General features: G+C 42.4%; 2 protein-coding genes across 8 annotated transcripts in view; one reads left to right on the top strand and one right to left on the bottom strand.

The window, feature by feature from the left end:
• SLC25A40 (solute carrier family 25 member 40) overlaps window positions 1-14,867 on the bottom strand; it is a 43,271-nt gene extending 28,404 nt beyond the window's left edge. Inside the window, exon 1 of one of the 3 annotated variants that reach the window (XM_072651604.1) lies at window positions 14,544-14,867. In XM_072651604.1, coding sequence (XP_072507705.1) covers window positions 14,544-14,852 — 309 coding nt within the window. In that variant the 5' untranslated portion in view covers window positions 14,853-14,867. Of the gene's footprint in view, window positions 1-14,529 lie in introns of all 3 variants that reach the window. The other 2 variants (XM_072651601.1, XM_072651603.1) reach the window with 2 other exon arrangements.
• Window positions 14,868-15,003: 136 nt separating this feature from the next.
• Window positions 15,004-21,913, top strand: part of DBF4 (DBF4-CDC7 kinase regulatory subunit) — a 35,778-nt gene continuing 28,868 nt past the window's right edge. For 2 of the 5 annotated variants that reach the window (XM_072651595.1, XM_072651593.1), the window contains exon 1: window positions 15,004-15,249. In XM_072651595.1, the coding sequence (XP_072507696.1) occupies window positions 15,204-15,249 (46 nt within the window). In that variant the 5' untranslated portion in view covers window positions 15,004-15,203. The remainder of the gene's footprint in view (window positions 15,250-21,913) is intronic. The other 3 variants (XM_072651597.1, XM_072651596.1, XM_072651594.1) reach the window with 2 other exon arrangements.

Below are 21,913 nucleotides of genomic sequence, written 5' to 3'. Positions count from 1 at the left end.
AGATAAGTAGATAATTTTGAGTACTTGAAACTGAAAGTCTTCTACACAGACAAAATTAATGAACCTCGGATAAGAAGGAAAGTGATTAAGTGGGGAAAAAAATCTTGGCATCAAGTTTGTCTGTCCAAAGATTTTGTATCCATGATATATAAAAATGAATAAATATATACATATATAACACTAATAGCCATTCCCCAATAGATAATGTTCAAAGGATATGAAGAAACAATTCTCAAAAGAATTACAAAGTATTCACAACAACATGAAAGAGGGCTCCAAAACATTAATAAGAAGAGAAATGCAAGATAAAACAATCTTGAGCAAAGATGACACAAAATGACAATTGTCAGTGTTGGAGCAGCTGTGTGATGATTGGCACACTAATATACTGGCATACTAATATACAACTAATATAATATAGTTGGTGGAACTATGAAATGATAAAACCATTTTGCAAAGTAAATGGAACTAGACAAATGAAGTGACTGAACTGTACATAACCCCTGACCCAAAGACTAAATTACAAGGCTTAACTCCAAAGGAAACTGTTGATAAAAAAATATCCATATTCACCAAAATTATTTTGACAGCAAAGCATTAGAAACAAAGTAGATGCTCCTCAACTGGAGAATAATTAAATTGAGGTACACGTACACAATAGAATATATTACTGTGCTTTAAGAAATGATCTGTATGACCTGACACAGAAGACTAAAATAATGTAAATGGAAAAGAATCACATATACAAAAGTGAACATAACAAAATTTAAAAGATCAAAACAGAACTCAAATGCAGAAATATGAAACAATACCCCCAACTTACTCCTTCCTGGAGGTGAGAGGTCCACAAGTGTGGCCACGTTCCCAGAATTTTTCAAGGTAGCCATCACCTGTGCTGATTTTTTTTCCTCTTTTTTTATCTTCGTTTTTAAAAAACACTATTTGTTATATAGAAAGGATCTCTGGGAGGCAGAGGATGAAAAATGTTGGGGATAGTTATAATTATGTAAGGAAAATTAAAAAAACAGAAGACAACAAAAACTTACTCTTTTTTTAAAAAAGGAAAAAAATACTGAAAAGTAACTATTCAAGATTGCATACTCAGGTTTTAGAGAAGTCTCCAGAAGTTAGTCAGAAGTCATTTCTCTAAAGGTGGCCTAGAACTAAACTAATACTGTTGTTATGTGATCAGTTCCAAAAGAATGACAAAGATATTTCAGAGAAGGCAGGGATCAGTATGTGCTGGGACAGTAAGATAAAGCTTCCTAGAAGGGGTAAGTCTCAATATTATCTGTGTAACAAAACCCAGGAGCCTTGAGAATAGCAATGTTTCCAGTCCATTGTCCCACTGACACCATCTTGGGAAACAACACTTGTGAAAACGCAACCTGGCAACTGCTTCTGTGACTGCTACAGCTACAGCTACTGAAAGCATAGAAAAGAAAGTACTTGCCACAGAAGTCCTTAGCACGGTCAAATGGTTCAAAATCAGAAACTGGGATGATGTTTATTAGTGGAAATGATAGAAAAGATAAGGCATTACCATATAATTTATTACTGCCTCCTAAGGACCATGGGACCTTTCCATCTGACTTGAAGCTGAAACCTGCCATATGTGTTATCTCCACCACTAGGATGTGAGCTCCCTGAGAAATGGAATTGCCTTACTTTTCTATTTGTATCCCTAGTACTTAGCACAATGCTTTGCAGATAGCAAACGCTTAATAAATGTCTTTTTCATTCATTCATTCAAGACAGAGCTGCTAAATGCCTACTTTGTTTCTTTTTTCTCTGCAAAGGAAAAATTACCTTTGGGCTGGAAAGAACAGGAAAAGAATGGCTAATAGGCAATTGATACCCAGGATAAATAAGACCATACAGTAATACTGACAGCACTTAGCTCTCTTGACAAATTCAAATCATCTGGCCCAGATGAACTACATCCTGGAAGAACTAAAAAAAATTACATATATGATCACTAAATTGCTATCAAGGATAGTTGAAAAATCTTGAAAAACAAGAGAGAACACTAAATGTCCTGATTTTCAGAAATGAGAAGAGAATGAAATCAGTATATTATTAGGGGTGCCTCATGAGATTTAATCAAAATTAGTTCATAGCAGACCATTTTTTTTTCTGACATTTACTAAATTTATAGAGGGAAAGATAAGATAAAATTTACCTACATATTAACTAAAGTATCTCATGCCATTTTGGGTGGAAAAGAAGAAGAGATGTGGGCTAGATGACAATTACATGGATTTAGAAATCAGACTCAAAGAATAATCCTTAACGGCTCCTTATCAACGTGGAAGGTCTCCAGACAGGTGCTCCAGAGATGTGTAGCTGACCCTGAATTGTTTGGCATTTTTGTGAAATTTTTTTCAATGGCATAATATTAATAGAGATAACTAATACACTAGATGAGTCAGGATTCAAAAAAATCTTGAGACTAGAAAATTGGGCTGAATCTACTGACATTAAATTTAACAGGAATAAATACAAGTTGTATACTTGAGCTCAAAACATGAATTTTAAAAGTACACAAGCAACAAGGCATGGATAGACAGCAGTTTGTCTAAAATATGTTTGGGGACTTTAATGAACTGTAAGTTTAATAGGTCAGCAAAAAATGGCAAATCCATTTAAGAAAGGCACTGCTTTGAAGAAAAAGGAGCTAATTGCCTCATAATCTACCCTGATTAGACCAGAAGCAGAGTATTGTGTTCAGTTCTGGGTACAATATTTAAAGAAAGACATTCACATGGAAAAAATACTCTAAGTCAATAGTGACTAGAGAAATGCAAATTAAAACAACTCTGAGGTACCATCCCATACCTATCAGATTGGCTAACATGACAGAAAAGGAAAATACAAATGCTGAAGATGTGGAAAAATTTGTACACTGATGCACTGTTGGTGGAGTTGTAAACTAGTCCAAACATTCAGAGAACAATTTGGAACTACACCCAAAGGGCTATAAAACTTCTGCCCTACCAATATACCACTATTAGGCCTGTATCTCAAAGAGATCAAAGGGAAAAGGACCTATTTGTACAAAAATATCCATAGCAGCTCTTTTTGTGGTGGAAAAGAATTGGAAATTAGAAATCCATCAATTGAAAAATGGCAGAACAAATTGTGGCATATGATTGTGATGGGATATTGTTGTGCTAAGAAATGATAAGCAGAACGGTTTCAGAAAAACCTGGTAAGACGTACAAGAGCTGATGCTAAGAAACGTGAGCAGAACCAGGAGAACACTGTACACAATAACAGTAATATTGTAAGGATGATCAATTGTGATCCAGACAATGATCCAAGACAATTTGAAAGGACTCATGATGAGAGGGAACAGATGAACTGAGTGCAGACTGAAGCATATTTTTGTTTTACTTTATTTGTTTTTCTTGTTTTTTTAAAAGTGTTTTCTTTTTAACATAGCTAATATGGAAATGTTTTGTATGATTTCACATGTATAATCATATATTACTTGCCTTTTTAAGGAGTGGGGGAGGGGCAGGAAGGAGAGAATTTGGAACTCAATTTTTTAAATATTTTAGAAAATTTACTTGTAATTCAGAAATATTAATGATATACATATGTGTACATGTATGCATATATATATACACACACATACACACATACATATATTTTCTTTTTTAAATAAGGATATTAACTTGTTAGACAGCATCTATAGGAGAACGACTAGACAATGTCCTCAAGTCCACATAGGAATTAGTTGAAAGAACTAGTGACTGATGTTAAGCCTGAAGAGGAGTCAGATGAACATGTTAGTTTGTCTTTAAGTACTTGAAAGACTGTCATGTAACAGAGTAAGATTCAGACTTGTTCTCTTTGGTCCCAGAAGAAAGAACTAGGAAAAAAATATATTGAAACTGCAAAGAGATAAATTTACATTTGATAAAAGGGAGGAAAGGGAAATCCTCACAATTAGTTATTAAAAAAAATAGCTGCTTTGCAGGTGGAGCCAAAATGATAGAATAAAAACAGGAATTTGCTTGAGCTCTCCCCAAAACCCATCCAAATACCTGTAAAAAATGACTAAATAAATTCGAGAGCAGCAAAACCCACAGAATGACTAAGTGAAACAAATTTCTATCCCAAGACAACCTGGAAAGTCGATAGGAAAGGTCTACTGCACAAGGCAGGCTGGATGCACTGGCACAGACTGGACCCCCCAGCAATCCCAGAGAAGGCCTCAGGGGACTGAATCACTGGCTGCTGTGGTAGTTTCCAAACTTCTCAATCCACAAATGCCAAAGACAACTTAAAGGTCAGTAGGAAAGGTCTGCTGGCCCTGGGTAGGAGAGGAATGCAGTTAGGCCTCAGCCCCAAGGCAGTGGCAAAGACAGCTGCTTCTGGAGCTCTTGGCCCACAGATAGCAGTGGGATCAGAGCTCTCTGCCCATAGATGGTGGTGGGATCCAGTTGCTGATCAGAGAGGGATTGCAGGGAATCTCTTTGCTGGCACTGAGGCAGGATTCTCTTGCTTTTTCCTGAGCTTCAGTCTGGGTTGCAGTCTTGGGTGGTGGTCCTGGGGCAAGGAGGAGTGCTGGCATGGTGGAGCTTTTGGTAGCAGTGGAGAGGGAATCTTCCTCGCAATTCCAAGGCAGAATAGAGTGCTTGTGGTCACTCACGGATCAGACCACAGACCAGGAGAGGAGTAAACACCTCTCCTTTGATCATACAACCTTGTAAGAAATTTTATAGGTCGCTAGAAGTATCTCTGAAAACAGCTGCATAAAACTCCTGAAGCTTAGGACAGGATACCCTCCACCCTGGAAGCAGAGCCTTATCCTAACAAAGAGTTGGCTGGGAAAATGAGCAAATAGCTGAAAAAAAAAATCAGACTACAGAATCTTACTTTGGTGACAAAGAAATTCAAAACATACAACCAGAAGACAACAAAGTCAAAGTTCCTATATTCAAAGTTTCCAAGGCAAATATGAATTGGTCACAGTCCATGGAAAAGATCAAAAAGGTTTTAAAAATCAAACAAGAGAAGTAGAGGAAAAATGGAGAAGAGAAATGAAAGGGGTGCAAGAAAATGATGAAACACAAGCTTGCCAAAGGAGATCCAAAAAATGATGAAGAAAACAACACCTTAAAAAAAAACCCAAAAAACAAACTAACCCAGATGACAAAAGAGATCCAAAAAGTCAATGAGAAGAAGAATGCCTTAGAAAGCAAAACTGGCCAAATGGAAAAGGAGATCCAAAAGTTCACTAAAGAATGCAATTCCTTAAGTCATTTGCAAAACTACACATACATAGCCTATATTGAATTGCTTGCCTTCTCAGTGGGCATGGATGGGGAGGGAGGAAGGAAGAGAAGTTGGAACTCAAAGTTTTAGGAACAAATGCTGAGAACTGTTTTTGTGTACAACTGGGAAATAAGAAATACAGGTAATGGGGTATAGAAATTTATCTTGCTCTACAGGACAAGAGAGAAGATGGGGATAAGGGAGGAGAGAGGTGTTATAAGGGAGGGCACAATGGTGGAAGGGGCAATCAGTGCAAGGAGTTTTAGGGCAGGGGAGGGGAGAGATGGGGAAAAAATTTGGAACTCAAAATTTTGTGGAAATGAATGTTGAAAACTTACAAAAAATTGTAAAAAAAAGAACATATTTCCTTAAAAATTAGAATGGAGCAAATGGAAACTAATGGCTACATGAGAAATCAAGAAATTATAAAACAAAACCAAAAGAATGAAAAAACAGAAGGCTATGTGAAACATCTCATTGGAAAAACAATTGGCCAGCAGAATAGATCCAAGTGAGATAATTTAAAAATTATTGGACTACCTGAAAGCCATGATCAAAAACATCATCTTTCAAGAAATTATCAAAGAAAATTGCCCTGATATTCTAACACCAGAGGGTAAAATAGAAATTGAAAGAATCCACTGATCACCTCCTGAAAGAGATCGCAAAAGAAAAACTCCTAGGAATATTGTAGTCAAATTCCAGAGTTCCCAGGTGAAACAAGGAGAAAATATTGCAAGTAGTCAGAAAGAAACAATTCAAGGATTGTGGAAAGACAATCAGGACAACACAAGACTTAGCAGCTTCTACATTAAAGTTTCGAAGGGTTTGGAATATGATATTCTGGAGGTCACAGGAGCTAGAATTAAAACCAAGAATCACCTAACCAGCAAAACTGAGTATAATCCTTCAGGGGAAAAAATTGACATTCAATGAAATAGAGGAATTTCAAGCATTCTTGATGAAAAGACCAGAGCTGAATAGAAAATATGATTTTCAAACAGAAGATTCAATAGAAGCATGAAAAGGCAAACAGGAAAGAGAAATCATAGGGGACTTATTAAAGTTGAACTATTTATATTCCTAGATGCAAATATGATAATTGTAACTCATGAGACCTTTTCTCAGTATTAGGGTAGTTGAAAGAAATATATACATACATACACACATATGTATGTATGTGTGTATGTATGTATATAGACAGAGGGCACAGGGTGAGTTGAATATGAAGGGATATCTAAAATATAAAATCAAGGGGTGACAGAGAAATGTATTGGGAGAAGGAGCAAGGGAGAGGTAGAATGCGATAAATTATCTCACATGAAAGACGCAAGAAAAAGTTTTTACAGTGGAGAAGAGGGGGAGGTGAGAGGAAATAAATGAATCTTACTCTCATTGGATTTGGCTTAAGAACAGAATAACATCCATACTCAACTGGGTATGGAAATCTATCTTACTCTACAGGAAAATAGGAGAAGAATGAGATAAGTGGGGAGATGATATAAGAGAGGGCAGATTTGGGGAAGGGGTAATCAGAAGCAAATACTTTTGAGAAGAGACAGGGTCAAAAGAGAGAACAGAAGAAATGAGGCGGTAGGACAGGATGGAGGGAAATACAGTCTTTCACAACATGACTATTATGTAAGTTAAGTGTTTTGCATGACTACACATGTATAACCTATATTGAATTGCTTGCCTTCTTGATAAGGGTGGGTAGGGAGAAAGGAAGGGAGAAAATTTTGAACTCAAAAGTTTTAAAAATGAGTATTAAATATTGTTTTTACATGCAACTGGGAAATAATATTACAGGCAATGAGGTACAGAAATCTATCTTGCCCAACAGGAAAACAGAAGGGAAAGGGATAAGAGAAGCAGAGTAGGAGGCTGTGATAGAAGGGGGTAATTAGAATGCATGCCATTTGCGGTGGGGGGAGGGGAGGTATAGGGAGAAAATTCTGAACTCAAAATCTTGTGGAAGTGAATGTTGAAAACAAAATAAATTAATAAAAAAGAAAAAGTCACTGCTTTTGGAGGTGGAGTACAAGCAAAGGCTGAATGGAACACTTGCTCAATGCACTGAAATAGGGAATCTTTTTGACATAAAGGATGGTCTAGATGGCTGCTTCCAACTCTAAATTCTTTGATGTGGCTATGAAAACTACCATTAATAATGATAATATGAGGTAGCATTTATGTTGCATTTTAATATTTGAAAGTGCTTTAAAATGTTTATTTTATTTGATTCTCACAGTAACTGTCAGTTTTGTTGCTGTTGTCATTTCAATCATGTCCAGCTCTTTGTGATCCCATATAGAGTTCTCTTGACAAAGACACTAGAGTGGTTTGCCATGTCCTTCTCTAGCTCATTTTACAGACGTAGAAACTAAGGCAAACAGGGTTAAGTGACTTGGCTATTGTGTCTGAGGCCATATTGGAGGCCAACGTCTTACTGACTTCACGCAGGTGCTCTATCCACTGTGCCACCTAGATATAGGTAGGTTATGTCCATTTTATACATAAGGAAATTAAGGCTGACAGAAGTTGGTCATATAGCTAGTTACTGTCAGAATGTAAACTTATGCCTTCTTCCTGACTCCAAGTCTAGTACTCGTCTACTTTACCTCTTAGTTGCCTCAATGATCAGTGATGTTCTAAGATGATATGTTGGACCTGTGCCTTACAAATACTAAAGCCCAGAGTAAGTACAGGTATATGCACTGGGGGACATGAAAGGTTTCTGATTGGTAGGTGAGAGGTAACCTTCAGAAAAAAAAATAGACATACTATTTCATACCTACAACAAAACAATATTATCAATTACTAACAATACTTTAATCCTTTCTTTAACAATCTGATTCATGCCTTTTCCTCAGTTCTATACTCCAATATTTTATTGTTTCTACCATTAGTAACTGACTACCTGAATTAATGACAATGTTGTGTGTGTGTGTGTGTATTTTAACATAATAAAGCGGAAACAAATCCAAAAGAAAAGGAATATATCAAATTAAGCATGTATGCTGCAAACCATCTCCAATTTTTTATTCAATGCTTGTAGGGTAACTTGTTGTTGAGTCCTTTCAGTCATGTGTGTGACTCTTCATAACCCCATATGGGGTGTTCTTGGCAAAGATATTGGAGTAGTTTACTATTTCCTTGTCCTTGTCATTTTATAGCTGTGGAAACTGAGACAAATAGAATGAAGTGACTTGCCTAGGGTCACACAGTTAGTAAGTGTCTGAGGTCACATTTGAACTCAGGTTCTCCTGATGCCAGGCCCTGTACTTTAACCACTATGCCAGCTAGCAGCCCACTGACTAACACTATATGAATTCCATCTTTAACACTATGCGTTTTCCCATTATATCACTTTTCCTGGTTATGCTGCTTTCAAAACCATGTCTGAAATCTGTGAAAATACTTGATAACTGTTTTAAAGTACAATTCTTGAATGATAACAGATGAGGACACATGAAAAATCACAACAAAGATAGAATATTAAAACTCACATTGTTCTCAGACTATTTACAAATATTCACTGAACTACTGGTATTTTTCATGTGAGATCTTTGTCTAGATAGCAGGAGTTGAAACACTATTGCTAAATTCCTTTCTCCTCAGAGAGTAAAAAGGATTTGATATTTCCCAAAGTAACCAAAAACAAAAACACAAGCAGCTTGTGGCACAGTGAAAGAGTGAGAGGCCTAGAGTCAGGAAGAATGGAGTTAAAATCAACCTCAGAAACTTACTAGACTATGTGACCCTGGACAAGTCATTTAACCCTATTTGCCTCAGTTTCCTCAACTGTAAAATAAGGTATAATAGGAAATAGTAAACCACTATTTCCAAAAAAATCCTAAAAGGGATCATGAAGGGTCAGACAGAATTAACTGAAATAACAAACCAAAAACAATACCAGTAAGATCAGCAAAACATTCTATTTTCAGATAGTTCTAATTAGAAGTTTTCCTTGTGTCACACTTAAATTTTTCTCTTTGCATTTTCCATTCATTGCTTCTATTTCTGTATTCTGGAGTCAAGCAAAACAAAACAAACTCTTTCAGCCCTTCAAGTACTGTCCTGTCTCTGCTCCACACCATATTACTACCCACCCCCCCACCTCTTATCCAAGTAAATATTCCTGGTTTTTTCAGTTGATGGATTCAGATTGCATGGTTTCAAGTTCTCTCACTGCTAGGGTTGCTTGATGGGCATATATTCCAGTTTGCCAGTATTCTTTCTAAAATGTGGCACTCAGCACTGAAAACAACAATCTCTACATATGGAGTGATCAAGGCAGCAGCAGCCTAAGTCTGCAATCTTCTTTCTGGGCTGCTTTTTCATGTTCTTCACCCACCTACAACATTTGGGCCATTAAAACCTTCAGATCTTACTCATGTAAACTGTTGTCTGGTCACATATCTCACGGTCATCCCATCTCTCACTTGTGTAGCTATCCTTTGAAGTGTAGTAGCATTTTAATATTTAATATATTGTATTCAATTTCTCCCCCATTTTGGTATCCTGTGTGTCCTTCCATGCATGTCTTAGCTATCTCTATTAGAATGCTTGCTTTCTAATCTAAGTATGCTGACTATACTTTCATAGACATACAAACATATACGTAATACACACACAACACAAATATATGCAGAGCATTTATTAGGCATTTACTGTATGCCAGGCATTATCCTAAACATCAGGAATACAAATATAAGACAGTTAATTAAAAACAAAAAAATAATAAAATCAACATATTAGCTCCAAAGCTGCCCTATCTATGTCTCCCAGTAATGTTAGTTACACCTTCCCTGCCCATTAATAGGCCTCAAGTCCCTTTTGCTAATTTCTATAGAGGCCCTGGGTCAGAGAGTTTTGCCTTCCAGCTGTGAAAAGTGTAAAAATACTCTGAGGTGAGGTTTTGCTTTGGGGGCTTACTCACTGGAAGTGTTTGGCCAGATGAGACTCTGGCTAGCTACTAAAGGGCACCCCCCACCCACCCTTAAAACCCAGATGTTGATGTTTCTCTCTCTGGTAATTATGTATGGTCAGACAGCCGGATCTGTCTGTTGATCTGTGATGTATGTATTGCTTATCATCAAACAGCTGGAAGCCCTGGCTGTAGGTTGATCTTTATTTCTCTCTTTGTATTTTCTCTGAAGTTCAGGGTGCTGACTTTTTCCCCTGAACTAAGTGAATGATATATGTGCTTGATTAAAGTAGATGGTTGACCCTTCAAAAGTTACTTTCCTTTTAGAAAAGCAGATCTATGAACCTGTACAGCAGGCCCTCCTGCGTATGTCAGGTACTTGCTGTTACACCCCCTCCCTTCCAGCTCGAAAGATCTTCCTCACAGGTTTGACTAGAGGCTTACTTTATGCTGTTGCTATGCCGTTGTGCCTAACTATTCGAGACCCCACAGATCATACTGTCCATGGGGTTTTCTTGACAAAGGTACTGGAGTGGTTTACTATTTCCTTCGCCAGTGGATTAAGGCAAACAGAGGTTAAGTGACTTGTCAAGATCACACAGTAAGTGTCTGAAGTTGGATTTGAACCTAGGTCTTCCTGACTCCAGGTCCAGTGCTGTATCCACTGAGTCATCTAGCTGACAACTTTATGCTGGCAGATATTCAAATATTCTATTCCAAATTGGCTCACAGAATTTATATAAGCCCTACAGGGTTTGATCAGTCCTCAACCAATTCAAATCTATTTCTTATCCAACATCAACCCAAGAGAATTCAAGGGCTTTTAAATTGATTAAGGACTTCTCTCCACCTAGTAAAATCTTTAACAATTCTTACTTAGTGAAGATAATTACACTTAAGTGGGATCACTGATGCAATGGATCCCCACCTTTACCTGCTGTAGTTCAGTTACTTCAGTGTCTGACTCTTTGTGATGCTATTTGGGGTTTCTTGGAGGATACTGGGGTGATTTGTCATTGCCTTCTCCAGCTCATTTGACAAATGAGGAAACTGAGGCAAAGAAGGTTAAGTGACCTTCTCTATGGCACACAGCTAATAAGTTTCTGAGGCCACATGTGAACTCTGATCTTCCCAACTCCAGGCCTGAAGTTCTATCCACTTTTACTATCTAGGTGTCCTCCTTGAACATTTACAAGTGCTTTCTTCACAACAATCTTGTGATATAGCTTGTGCAAGTATTGTAATCTCCATTTTACAAATAAGGAAACTGAATCTCAAAGGTGTTAAATAACTTGCCTGTGATCATACAGCTAGGAGTTTCAAAGCCAAGGATGGCACTCCAACCCTGAAAACAACTCCTTCTCTTTGCCTGTTTCTTAGGTTTCTACTTCAAATCCTCATCTCGCTTTAATGAAACTTTTACAACAAATTCTGAAGTGTACCCCAATTTTCTTCATTCTTTATATATTAGATTGTTTAGCAAGTGTAGCTAAGAGGACTGTCAGCCACAGAGTCATTACCAAGTTGCCACTATCTAATTAAGCACATTTTATCATCCTCAGTGCAGCATAGGGCGTGTCTAAAAGAAAAGGGTATGTTTATCCTCTCCATGTTCGTGGAAATAATATAACTTTAGCCTATCACTCAGGCCAGGGTATGCATAAATATTTTTTATTGTCTTTTTAGTTACATAGAAATAACATAGTCCAATCCCCTCCTGATCACTGCCTTGTTGTGGCAGAGGGGCTTAATGAAACTATAAGCTATGCCATGCATGGTGACCCAGGAAGGTCATAGTGGAGAGTTTTGATAAAAGGTGACTGTATTGATAACTCATTTTTGCTTATTGTTAATATAATTCTTCTTCTTAATGAGATTTTCCTCACCCATTAACTGGTTCCCAAGGGTTGTGATGCCCTCTGGCTCTGAAAAATGTACAAGTACTCTGAGGTGAGGTTTTACTTTGGGGCTTACACATTGGAAGTGTTTGTTTGGCCAGGGGAGACTCTGGGCAGCAGCTAAGGAGGCCCCCTGGCTTTGAAAACCCAGATGTTGATGCTTCTCCTATGTAATGGTCAGACAGTTGGATCTGTCTGTTGATCTACAATGTATGTATTGCTTATGTCAGGTAGCTGGAAGCACTCTCCGTTCATCTTTATTTCTCTGTATTTTCTCTGAAGTTCAGGGTGCTTTTTCCCCTGAACTAAATGAATGATATGTATGTGCTTGATTAAAGTGACTGTTGATCCCTCGAAGGTTGCCTTTCCTTTTAGAAAAGTAGCTGAAGGAACCTGTGATAGCAGGCCTTCTTGTGTATGTCAGGGTCCTTGCTTTTACAGTGATCTGCTGGAGAAAGAAATGGCAAAGTACTCTAGTATCTTTGCCAAGAAATCCCAGTGGAAAGGCGCCTGGCATGCTATGGTCCACCAGGCCAGACATGACTGAGTGACAACAACAACACAGTCTAACTGGAGAAAAAAAGCACAAAATTTGTACTTCAGGAGTTTGGGATGTTGTATAATATCTGAGACTCATTTTCCTTTTATGTAAAAGGTAGTATAATAATACTTGCATTACCTACCTCAGTGTTGGGGATCAAATCAGATGAAGAATATACATTTATTATATAAATAAATTAAAATTAATTGGGAATAGTCTAACCCATTAGGGAAGATTAGGAAAAGTTCTTTGCCGGTGGGAATTTAGTTGAGACCTGAAAGAACTTAGAGAAATAAGGAGGCAAAGAGTTCCAGGCACATGGGACAGCCTTCAAACACACTCACTGTTAGAAAGAACCAGGTAATAAGAGTATTTTAAAAGCCAAACTGGTTTTTATATTTGATCTTAGAAATAATAGGTAACATGGAAAGGAAGAAAGGGAGGAAAGAAGGAAGGAAGAGGAAAGGAAAGGCGGGAGAAAGGAAGGAAGGATTTGTTAAGTACCTACTAAGTGTTTAATCCTCACAACTCTGGGAGACAGCTGCTATTCTAAATCCCATTTTTACAGAAAAGATGTTAATCAATTTGTCCAAGGCCACACAACTAGTCTGTGTCTCAGGCCAACCTGGACTCTTCCTGACTCTCCGAAAGCTGCTGCAACAGTCCAGGGATGAAATGATTAGGGCCTGTACCTTTGTCTTATAAATGGAAGCTACTGTTACTTTTTGGTCTGAAATATATAATTTTCCATACAGTGAGCTTCCTTTGTCTAAGCTCCTTCTACGCAGATCTGAAACTTTTTTGACTTTAGAGTTACTTGCAGCACTGACAGTTTAAGGGACTTTTGCTCAGGGTCACTTGAATCCACAGGGTTTGGAGCTGCAAACCCGGTCTCCATCCGCTGCACCATTCTCCCCTATAACCCACGGTTTTTGTAATATAATGGGGATAAGGATAATAATTACAATTTGAAAGGGACCGTGGCCTCAGGGGGCAGGCCGCAGATCAGCAATAAAGGCTCCTGGACCCGAGCAAAGTCCCGGGCGGTCCCGCCTTTCAAAGCCTCCACAACGCTGCCCATAAAACGAGGTGACAGCAGATCCCACTCAGGCGCCCCACGACGCCAAGCATCCATCACAGCGCCGGAGCAGCGCCGCGGGGGGGCGAGGAGAGCTCGGGGCAGCGGGGGGTTCCTGACCCTGCCCCTCGGTCCTCGGGGATCCGGGGCCGCCCCTTCTTTCTCCGTCTCCTCGCCCCAGACCCCCAGGGATCCCCAGGCTCCAGCCTCGGACTGTGCGCAGCGCGCCTCCGATCTCGGGCTAGAAGAGACCCAGGCGGTCACCTCGAGGGCCGGAACTGGAATTCGGGACCCGGACGGGGGGTGACCGGGGTACATCCCGGACTTGGGGAGGGGCGGCGCCGGGCTCGCGGTCGTCGGACCCGGGTCCAAAGCCCAGCTCGGACGCAGACAGAGGTGGTGCGGCGGCGGTGGGGGGGCCCTTCCTGACCTCCCCCTTCCTACCCCCCAAGTCTCGATGACGTTATCTGTCAGGGGGAGGGGTGTCGGGTAAAAAGCCACACGGTCCTAGAGGCGGGCTGGGGAGGGGCGCCCCAGAAGGCATAAAAAAACTGGGGGAGGGTGGACCAACTTTAAGGAGTCATCATTACGGCGCTGAACGCCGGGCCTTGGGGACACCCCAGGGCCCGGAGGCACTCAGGCAGTCCGGCGTCTCCCGCGCCAGATTCGCCTCCCTCCAGGCCGCAGCCTTAGACCCACACCACGGTCCGGCCCGGTCCGCACGACCGGCTCACGCCCCCAAAGCCCCTGCCTTCCCCTAAGCCGGCCCTGTCTGGTCCGGCGCGCGGGTACTCACCTTAGGGGCCGGACAATTCCGGGCTCACTGACCGCCCCGGGCAGCCCTCGGAGGCGGGAAGGGTTCAGGGGGTTGGGGAGGCCGACAGCCAGCGCTAACCGCATCCAATCTCTCCGTGAGACTGCGACCCACAGCGGCGGCGGCCTCGTCGGGGTAGAGCCGCAGCGCAGGCAAGAGCCGGACTGCCGGTGAGGGGAGGGGGCGGGGCGAGAGGCGAGGCCAATCCGAGGGGGCGGGGCTACGCAACCCGGAGACCGGCGCAGGAGACCAGGCCCGGAAGCGTGGGGCGGCGCCACGAAGGCAAGAGAAAGGGGGCGGGGCATCAACGCTGAGGGGGCGGGGCGCAAGATCGAGGAAAAGCTAGGGACTAGGCCCAAGCGGGAGAGGCGGGGCTGCGGAGGGTCGGCGCGAGATCGCCGCTCTTATGACTGACAGGTTTTCAAATCTTCAACCGCCCGCGGCCTCCGTGGTCCCGCCCTTTCCTTCCCCTTCTCTTCTCCCTCCCACTCCCCGCTCTCGCGCACACTCGCCCCTCCCCCCGCCCCCCAGCCTGCCCCGGAAACGGAGGCGGCCGACTCGGCCCGCTCCCTTCCCGCCCCGGCAGGCGGCCCGGCTAGAGCAGCGGCGGGCCCCGCGGGAGCCGGCCCCAGCATGTGGACCGCGGCGCGGCGGCCATGAAAGCCGGCACCATGAGGATCCGCAGCAAAGGCCATCACCCGGGTACGTTTCCCCTCTGGACCTTTTCTCCCCTCTCCCCCAGAATGCCCGCTTCCTTCTGGAAAAGTGGCTCCTCGCCGCGGGCCCCTTCCGCCCCACGGGGCGCCCCACCTCCGGGCCCCTCGGAGCCGGGCCCCCTCCGCTCCCCCGTTCGCCAGGGCATCTGCGCCGCGGGCCTCGGGGCTCCTCGTGCTCTCCCCGGAGAGGTGCGAAGAGGCTCGCCGGGGTCCCGGGCCCCGCTCGGTGACGTGAGAAAGGGAGAAGGAAGGGGTTTGTATTTGCTGCGCCCCGGAGGGCCGCCCCCAAAAGTCTTCTTCCCCCGACTTCGGAGGAAGCCAAGGGTCTCGGTGCCCGAGGGCACAAATTAGTAAGCGCTGGACCGGGCCTGCCCCGAGCCCGGGCCTCGTAGCGCGGAGGAGACCCCGGTAGGGACGGTCTACACTAGGAGGGCCCTGGGTTTAGAAGGGCGACACTTGATCGGAAATGAGAGCCCCGGGTCCGAGCCCCTCCAGCTTTGGCTGGCCGACCCCTCCGAAGGAGGGCGCCCTCCGCCCTGAGCCGCAGCTGCCCAGCCCCCGCCCCGCCGGGCACCGCCTGCCCAGGGGGCTCCCCGGCCCGCAGGAGCGGTCTTCATGTGGCCCCTGCCTCAAAGGGAGGCCGTCGTGGGCATTTGTCCAGCACCTACTCTTTACGAGTGCTCCAGACCACCCTGGGAGGGCGGTGGCGTGGTTAGCCCCATTTTTACAGTGGAGGAGCTAGGGGCAGGCCCGGGTCCTGGTGGGGCAGCCTCCTGCTTCTGGGCTCGGCTCTCCTCTCCTCCCTCACCGGGCTGACACCAAGCAGGGAGGAGCTCACACCTTCTGGGACTAAGATGGAAAGCCCTCTCCGTGTGAGTCCTCGCCGGCGTGTAACATCTCTGCGAGACAACTTGCTGAGCTGAGTTCCCTAGATGTCCAAGGAAAGTTGGTGTCCGGGGTGCCTGCTGCTCCCCTTAGCGCTGCTGCAGCGTCTCCTACCCACAGTCTGATTAAATTAACCTTTCTTCCCTACCTGCCGCTATCGAGCGTTCTTTCCAGGCCCTGAGGGAACTAGGATAAAAACTGAACCTGCCCTGCCCTCCGGGAGCCTAAAGGGAAAGAGGGATGGTAGCATGCTAAGAGTTACATGGATAATTAATGTAGTTTGAAGAGACACAGTACTCCAAGACTTTCAGGTGGTGAACTGGATAGAATTCTGGGCTTGGAATCGGGAAGACTCCTCTTCCTGAGCTCAAATCTGGCCTCAGACACTTAATAGCTGGGTGACTCTGGATAAGTCACTTCACCCTGTTCCTCATCTGTCATATGAGCTGGAGGAAAAAATGGTAAGCCATTACATTATTTTTGCCAAGAATATCTCAAATGGGATCACAAAGACTCGACTGAACAACGACCACAAGTGGTGCAATCAGTTAATGGGCAATCAGGAAAGGCTTCCATTAGGAGGTAGCACCTGCCCTAAACTTTGAAGGAAGCTAGAAGGTCCCTTTGAAGGAGACCGACCTGTCTAGACCTGGGAGAAAGGCACAGAGGAAGCCAATGTAGACAGGGCAGACCAGTTTGAATCAGGGTTGAAAAGACAGATGGGAGTCAGATGGTGGAAGGCTTCAAATACTCGCTTTAGGAATTTCTGTGTTATCCAAGGCTCAGTAGCCACTGAAGCTGTTTGAAAATAGTGGTAGAGTGGGGAAGGTGGTCTGACCTGTGTCTTGGGAGTAGCATTTGACAGCTCTGTGTGTGAGGCAGGGAGGCCTGTGGGAAAGCCTATTGTCAGTAGTCTAAATGAGAAGTAAGGAGGGCCAGACCTTAAGAGAGTGGCTGCAGGGATACATGGAGAAAAGGGAAAAAAGGAATACATTTGTGGAGATTGAATCGGTCAACAAGTATTTAATCGTGGATCCCTGTGCTAGGATCTGGAAATAGAAATAGGATGAATGAAACAAGCCCCACTGGAGAGGAACGTACCTTCGGATAGGGAAGAAAAGGAGAACATATGTAAATCTGTGCAGAATGAATATAAGGAGAATAAAGTACAAAGTAGTTAAATACTAGATAGTTTGAGAAGTAGGGCTTTGGCAGCTGAGGTGGTGAGGAAGGGTTTTACTTGGAATGTGAAGTGCATTTTGAAGGAAGAGAGAAATTCCTTAAGGCAAAGGGGAGTGCATTCCAACCTGTGGGACAGACTTGTAGTGGAAAGGTACAGAAATTGGCCTTCTCCAGGAGACCAGTTGGGCTGGATTTAAGATGAGTGATGGAGGTTGACGAAGGTACAGTGCGTCTGGAAAGATGGGTTGGATCCAGGCTGTGGAAGGCTACAGAGTTTATATTTAAATCAGCTTACTGGGCATCTTTACCTGGAGGTCCCTTGTTCAGTCGGTCCCACCCTTTGTGACCCCATTTGAGGTTTTCTTGGCAGAGTTGCTGGAATAGTTTGCAGTTTCATTCTCTGGCTCATTTACAGATGAGGAACTGAAGCAATCAGGGTTAAGTGACTTGCCCAGGGTCACACAGCTAGAGGATATCTAATGTTGCATTTGAACTCATGTCTTCCTGACTCCAGACTTGGCACTCTATCCTCTGTGCCACCTAGTTGTCCCATCAGCATCCTGAAATCAGTCTGTGCAAAAGAAAATTCATTATGCTTCTGCCAGGTCCCACCCCTCCTCAAACTTCTTTATTTTTGTAAGGCCACTACTGTACTAATCACTATAGTCTTCCCTCTCCCTCACTACCCCATATCCTGTCAATCGCAGGTTTTGCTTATCCAAATAGAGGTTTTGTCCAGCAGCAGCCTGAGAGGGCACAGAGTAATTCAGGGTTGGATTTTGACCGCAGAGCAGAGGATTCAAGGGTACAGTGTCAGAGCTATCATTTATATAGTGCTTTAAGTTTGCAAAGCACTTTACCTATGTTATCTTGTTAGACCTTTATAATCTTGTGAAGCCTTAGAATATAAGACAGTATTGCGCCTCATTTTTCATATCAGAAAACTGAGGCTCAGAGAGGTTAAGTGATAAGTTGAGGATCATACAGCCAGTAAAATGTCTGAGACAGAATTTAAACTCATTTTATCCTGACTTCAAATCCAACATAATCCATTATAGCACCTACCTACCTAAACTAGTGTATAGTTGAACTGGTCACCTATGGCATCAAGTCTTTGAGGGAGAAAATGATGACAGAGCTGCAGTAATACAGGACAACAGAGAATAGGAGAAGATAGACTGGAGATTGTGGTGAAGGTAAAGAATTGGTTTAGAAATGTTCAGAGTTCAGGACCATGAAGGTCACGGTTATGGATGATTATGAAACCTAAGGCATAACCATCCCTGTTCTTAGCCCAGTAAAGTGAGGCTTTGTTTCATAGGAATTAAAGAGGCTGAGGAGCTAGGAGACCAGGGTTTCCTAGAAGAGGCCATTGACATGTCTGCTGACATTTCTGGATGTGAGCATAGGTATTGGAATGGAGAGGAAGATGAAGCCAGTGTTGAATTCCTTCAGGAAGTGGGGAGCCTGGGGATCACTGCCCCCAGGTCTGAGTAGGGCTATGAGTGAATGAACCAGGAAGAGATTGCTGAAGGAGGGGGGGGGGGGCTCTGAGAGGGGGCACACACAATGCTGGAAGCTTTCGTGGCTTCCAGAGAACCTTCATTTATTAGGAGTAATTGGTTTCCTTCTTAGGGTTCAGTTCTCAGTGAAGCTGGTGAAAAGCTGATGGTCTTCAAAATGAACTGTTCAACTAGTTTCTAGTTTGCTTTGGCCTTGCGTTCCAAAAGTTCATTTGTAAATCAATTGTTTGGGACTTGTCTCTAGCAAAGTTTAACGAAATGGTAAAATGAGGCGTTTCTAAGCAAAATAGCATTTTATTATTAACAGGGGCCTGGTCCCTGCCACTAAAAGGGACGGTGGCCTCCAACCAAACACCCTGGGCAAAAGGAGAGCTCTTTTATAGGTCTTGGGAGCACAGAATGAAGGAGGTGACTTCATGATTTTGAAGGCAACTTGACTGGTTATGTAGCTGAGGCACGGGAAACTGATTGGTTGGAAGTTGGGAATGGTTACTAACAAGAATCCCTCTCCAATCTTATGAGTAAGAAATGTTTGTTGTTTGAGTCCAACTGCAGGATGGCTTGGTTTGTTGGAAAGATATTAGGCTCAACCCTTTAAGGCTAGCCTCATTCCTCCAAGGTAAGCAAAAATGGAAGAATGATTTGCAAGAGAACTGGTTTTTGAAACAAAACCCATTACAGGCCAGCTGAATTCTGAATTGAGTGCAGAGACGGAACCATGACTTAAGCAGTTACAGGACAAAATCAATTAATTGTAAATTGGATCAATAAGAAAATTATACAGTGTCAATAATACATTTTCCTCTACATACAGTATTGTAATGATTGGTTAGTTTTCTACAAAAGTGCATTCAACACATAAAGTCAGAGCTGAATTTTGAACAGTGAGCAGTGCAGAATTTGGAGGGCATTGGAGATGATTCTGTATGCTTGGAGGACGTTTCGGCTGAAGGTCCACCTGGGGTGGGTGATATGTGGGAAAGAAAGGTAGGCCTGCTAAAAACCAAGCCCTTCAGGCAGCTGGCCTTACAAGGTGTCACTCATTTTCGTTCAGTAGTTCTTCAAGTTTCAGTCTCAGGATCCCTTTATTGAGAAGCCTAAAGAACTTTGTTTATATTGAATACATCAATCAGTATGTCCCATCCTAGAAATTAAGGCTTTTTAAAAGTTATCAGTTCATTTTAAAATTAGAAGTCCATTAAATATTAATATAAATAACATTGCTTTACGAAAAATAATTCATATTTTCCAGAACAAAAAAATAAGAATATTGCCATTTCTACATTTTTGCAAATCTTTCTAATGTCTGGCTTAATAGAAAAGGGCTATGTTCTCATATTTGCTTCTGCATTCATTCTGTTGCAAAATATTATTTTGGTTAAAGTGGATGAACAAAATCCAGTCTCACACAGATAAGTGGTTGGAAAAGAGAAGTTTTTTAATAAAGACCTTTTCAGATCACTGTGGATACTTGGATAACTGCAACAAAAATAAGTGGTAATTTCTTAAAAGTTTACTTGCGATGTAGAATCTGAAGCCATATCAATGAACTTTTAACACTATGTTACATCAAACCCATTTGTCTGTCTTGCACTTTGAATGAATCTTCTACCCGAGTTATGCCGATGTTCCAAATGTTGGAACATTTTACTATATGACATTTTTAAAAATCACATCTGTTAATATCTTAATGGTGGTAGTGGTCGTGGTAATTGTCCTTCCTTCTTGAAGAGGAACAAAATGACATCACCATGATAAAACCACTGATCTTGTTTAGGTGTTGGGAACCTTGGGCTCATGATGCCAAGTTGTGCAAAATTCTTATTTGCTTGAAAGCTCACACTTTTGTCATTGACCACAAATACTGTCAGTTGTTTCTCTTGAAGTGACAGGCTCATTTTCATTCCTTTTTAAGAAAACATCTTTGGAATACCCAAGTCCGAGCATAGTTATTAGTCTTTCAAGTGAAAATGGCATTCAGTGAAGAAAAGCAACTAGTTCAGCTCTATCCCAAAAGATCTCTCCCAGAGATCCCCTTTTTACTGATTAGTCAGCAGAATGCTCCATGGAAAATGTCAAAAAGTGCTGAGTCAGGATTTCAGAAATTGATCATTGTTATTGCTTAGTTAAGGACATTCTCAAATGAAATTGGTGTTTTATTTAATACTGGTGATGAACAGTGATGACTAGGACAGGTTGGCACTCTGCCTCAGTGTGTTGTAAGGTGCCAGCAGTTTGACCCACCATCAGTGAGCCCTTCAGGTATTTCAGTAACACTCATGCTTGTTGCCAAGCATTTTCACAATATCTCTTAGCAAATGTCCCTTTCCCTCTCCCCATCAAATGCTGGAGATGCAAAAATGAGAGTCCTTGACCTTGGGGGGCTTACAGTCTATCATATACAGAAGTATGTATATACAAGGCATATACAAAATTTTTGTAAGAGTGAATTTGTTTAGGAAAGCACTCTCTGTTTGGGGGACTAAGGAAGCCTTTGTAAAGAGGGAATGATTACTTAAAGGTGAGCCTTGGAGGAAGATAGTAATTCCTAGAAGCCAAGGTGCAATCAACCACAGTCCTAAAACATTAATCTCCTAAAATATGCCAGGACAAAAAGAGTCAAAAAGACATTCCTTGCCCTCAAGGAGATTACAGTCTTGGTGGTGCTGTGGATAGAATCTGGGCCACTGGAGTCATGAAGACTCACTTCCTGAGCTGAATTCCAGCCTCAGAAACTTAATAACTGTGTGATTCTGGAGAAGGGAATGGCAGAGCACTCCATTATCTTTTCCAACAAAACCCCAAATGGGATCACAAAGAGTCAGACATGACTGACAATGACTGGGCAACAAATTCACATAAAAGTTCTAAGGTGAATTGATGCTGATGCTGAATTAATGCAAATAAAATGTTGTGTAGTCACACCTGAAGAGGCATGCATTTTATAAGGCAAAAATACAGTTCTGCAGAGTCAGTCTTCATGTCTGAAGCTGAATCTTAATTCATAGGCCAGGTAACTTCTGGAAAACTCTACACTCATGAGAAAATGAGAATGAAAAA

This window comes from Notamacropus eugenii, chromosome 3 (genome assembly GCF_028372415.1).
Source record: "Notamacropus eugenii isolate mMacEug1 chromosome 3, mMacEug1.pri_v2, whole genome shotgun sequence".
NCBI classification, from domain to species: domain Eukaryota; kingdom Metazoa; phylum Chordata; class Mammalia; order Diprotodontia; family Macropodidae; genus Notamacropus; species Notamacropus eugenii.
This window is presented reverse-complemented; position numbering and strand designations above follow the sequence as displayed.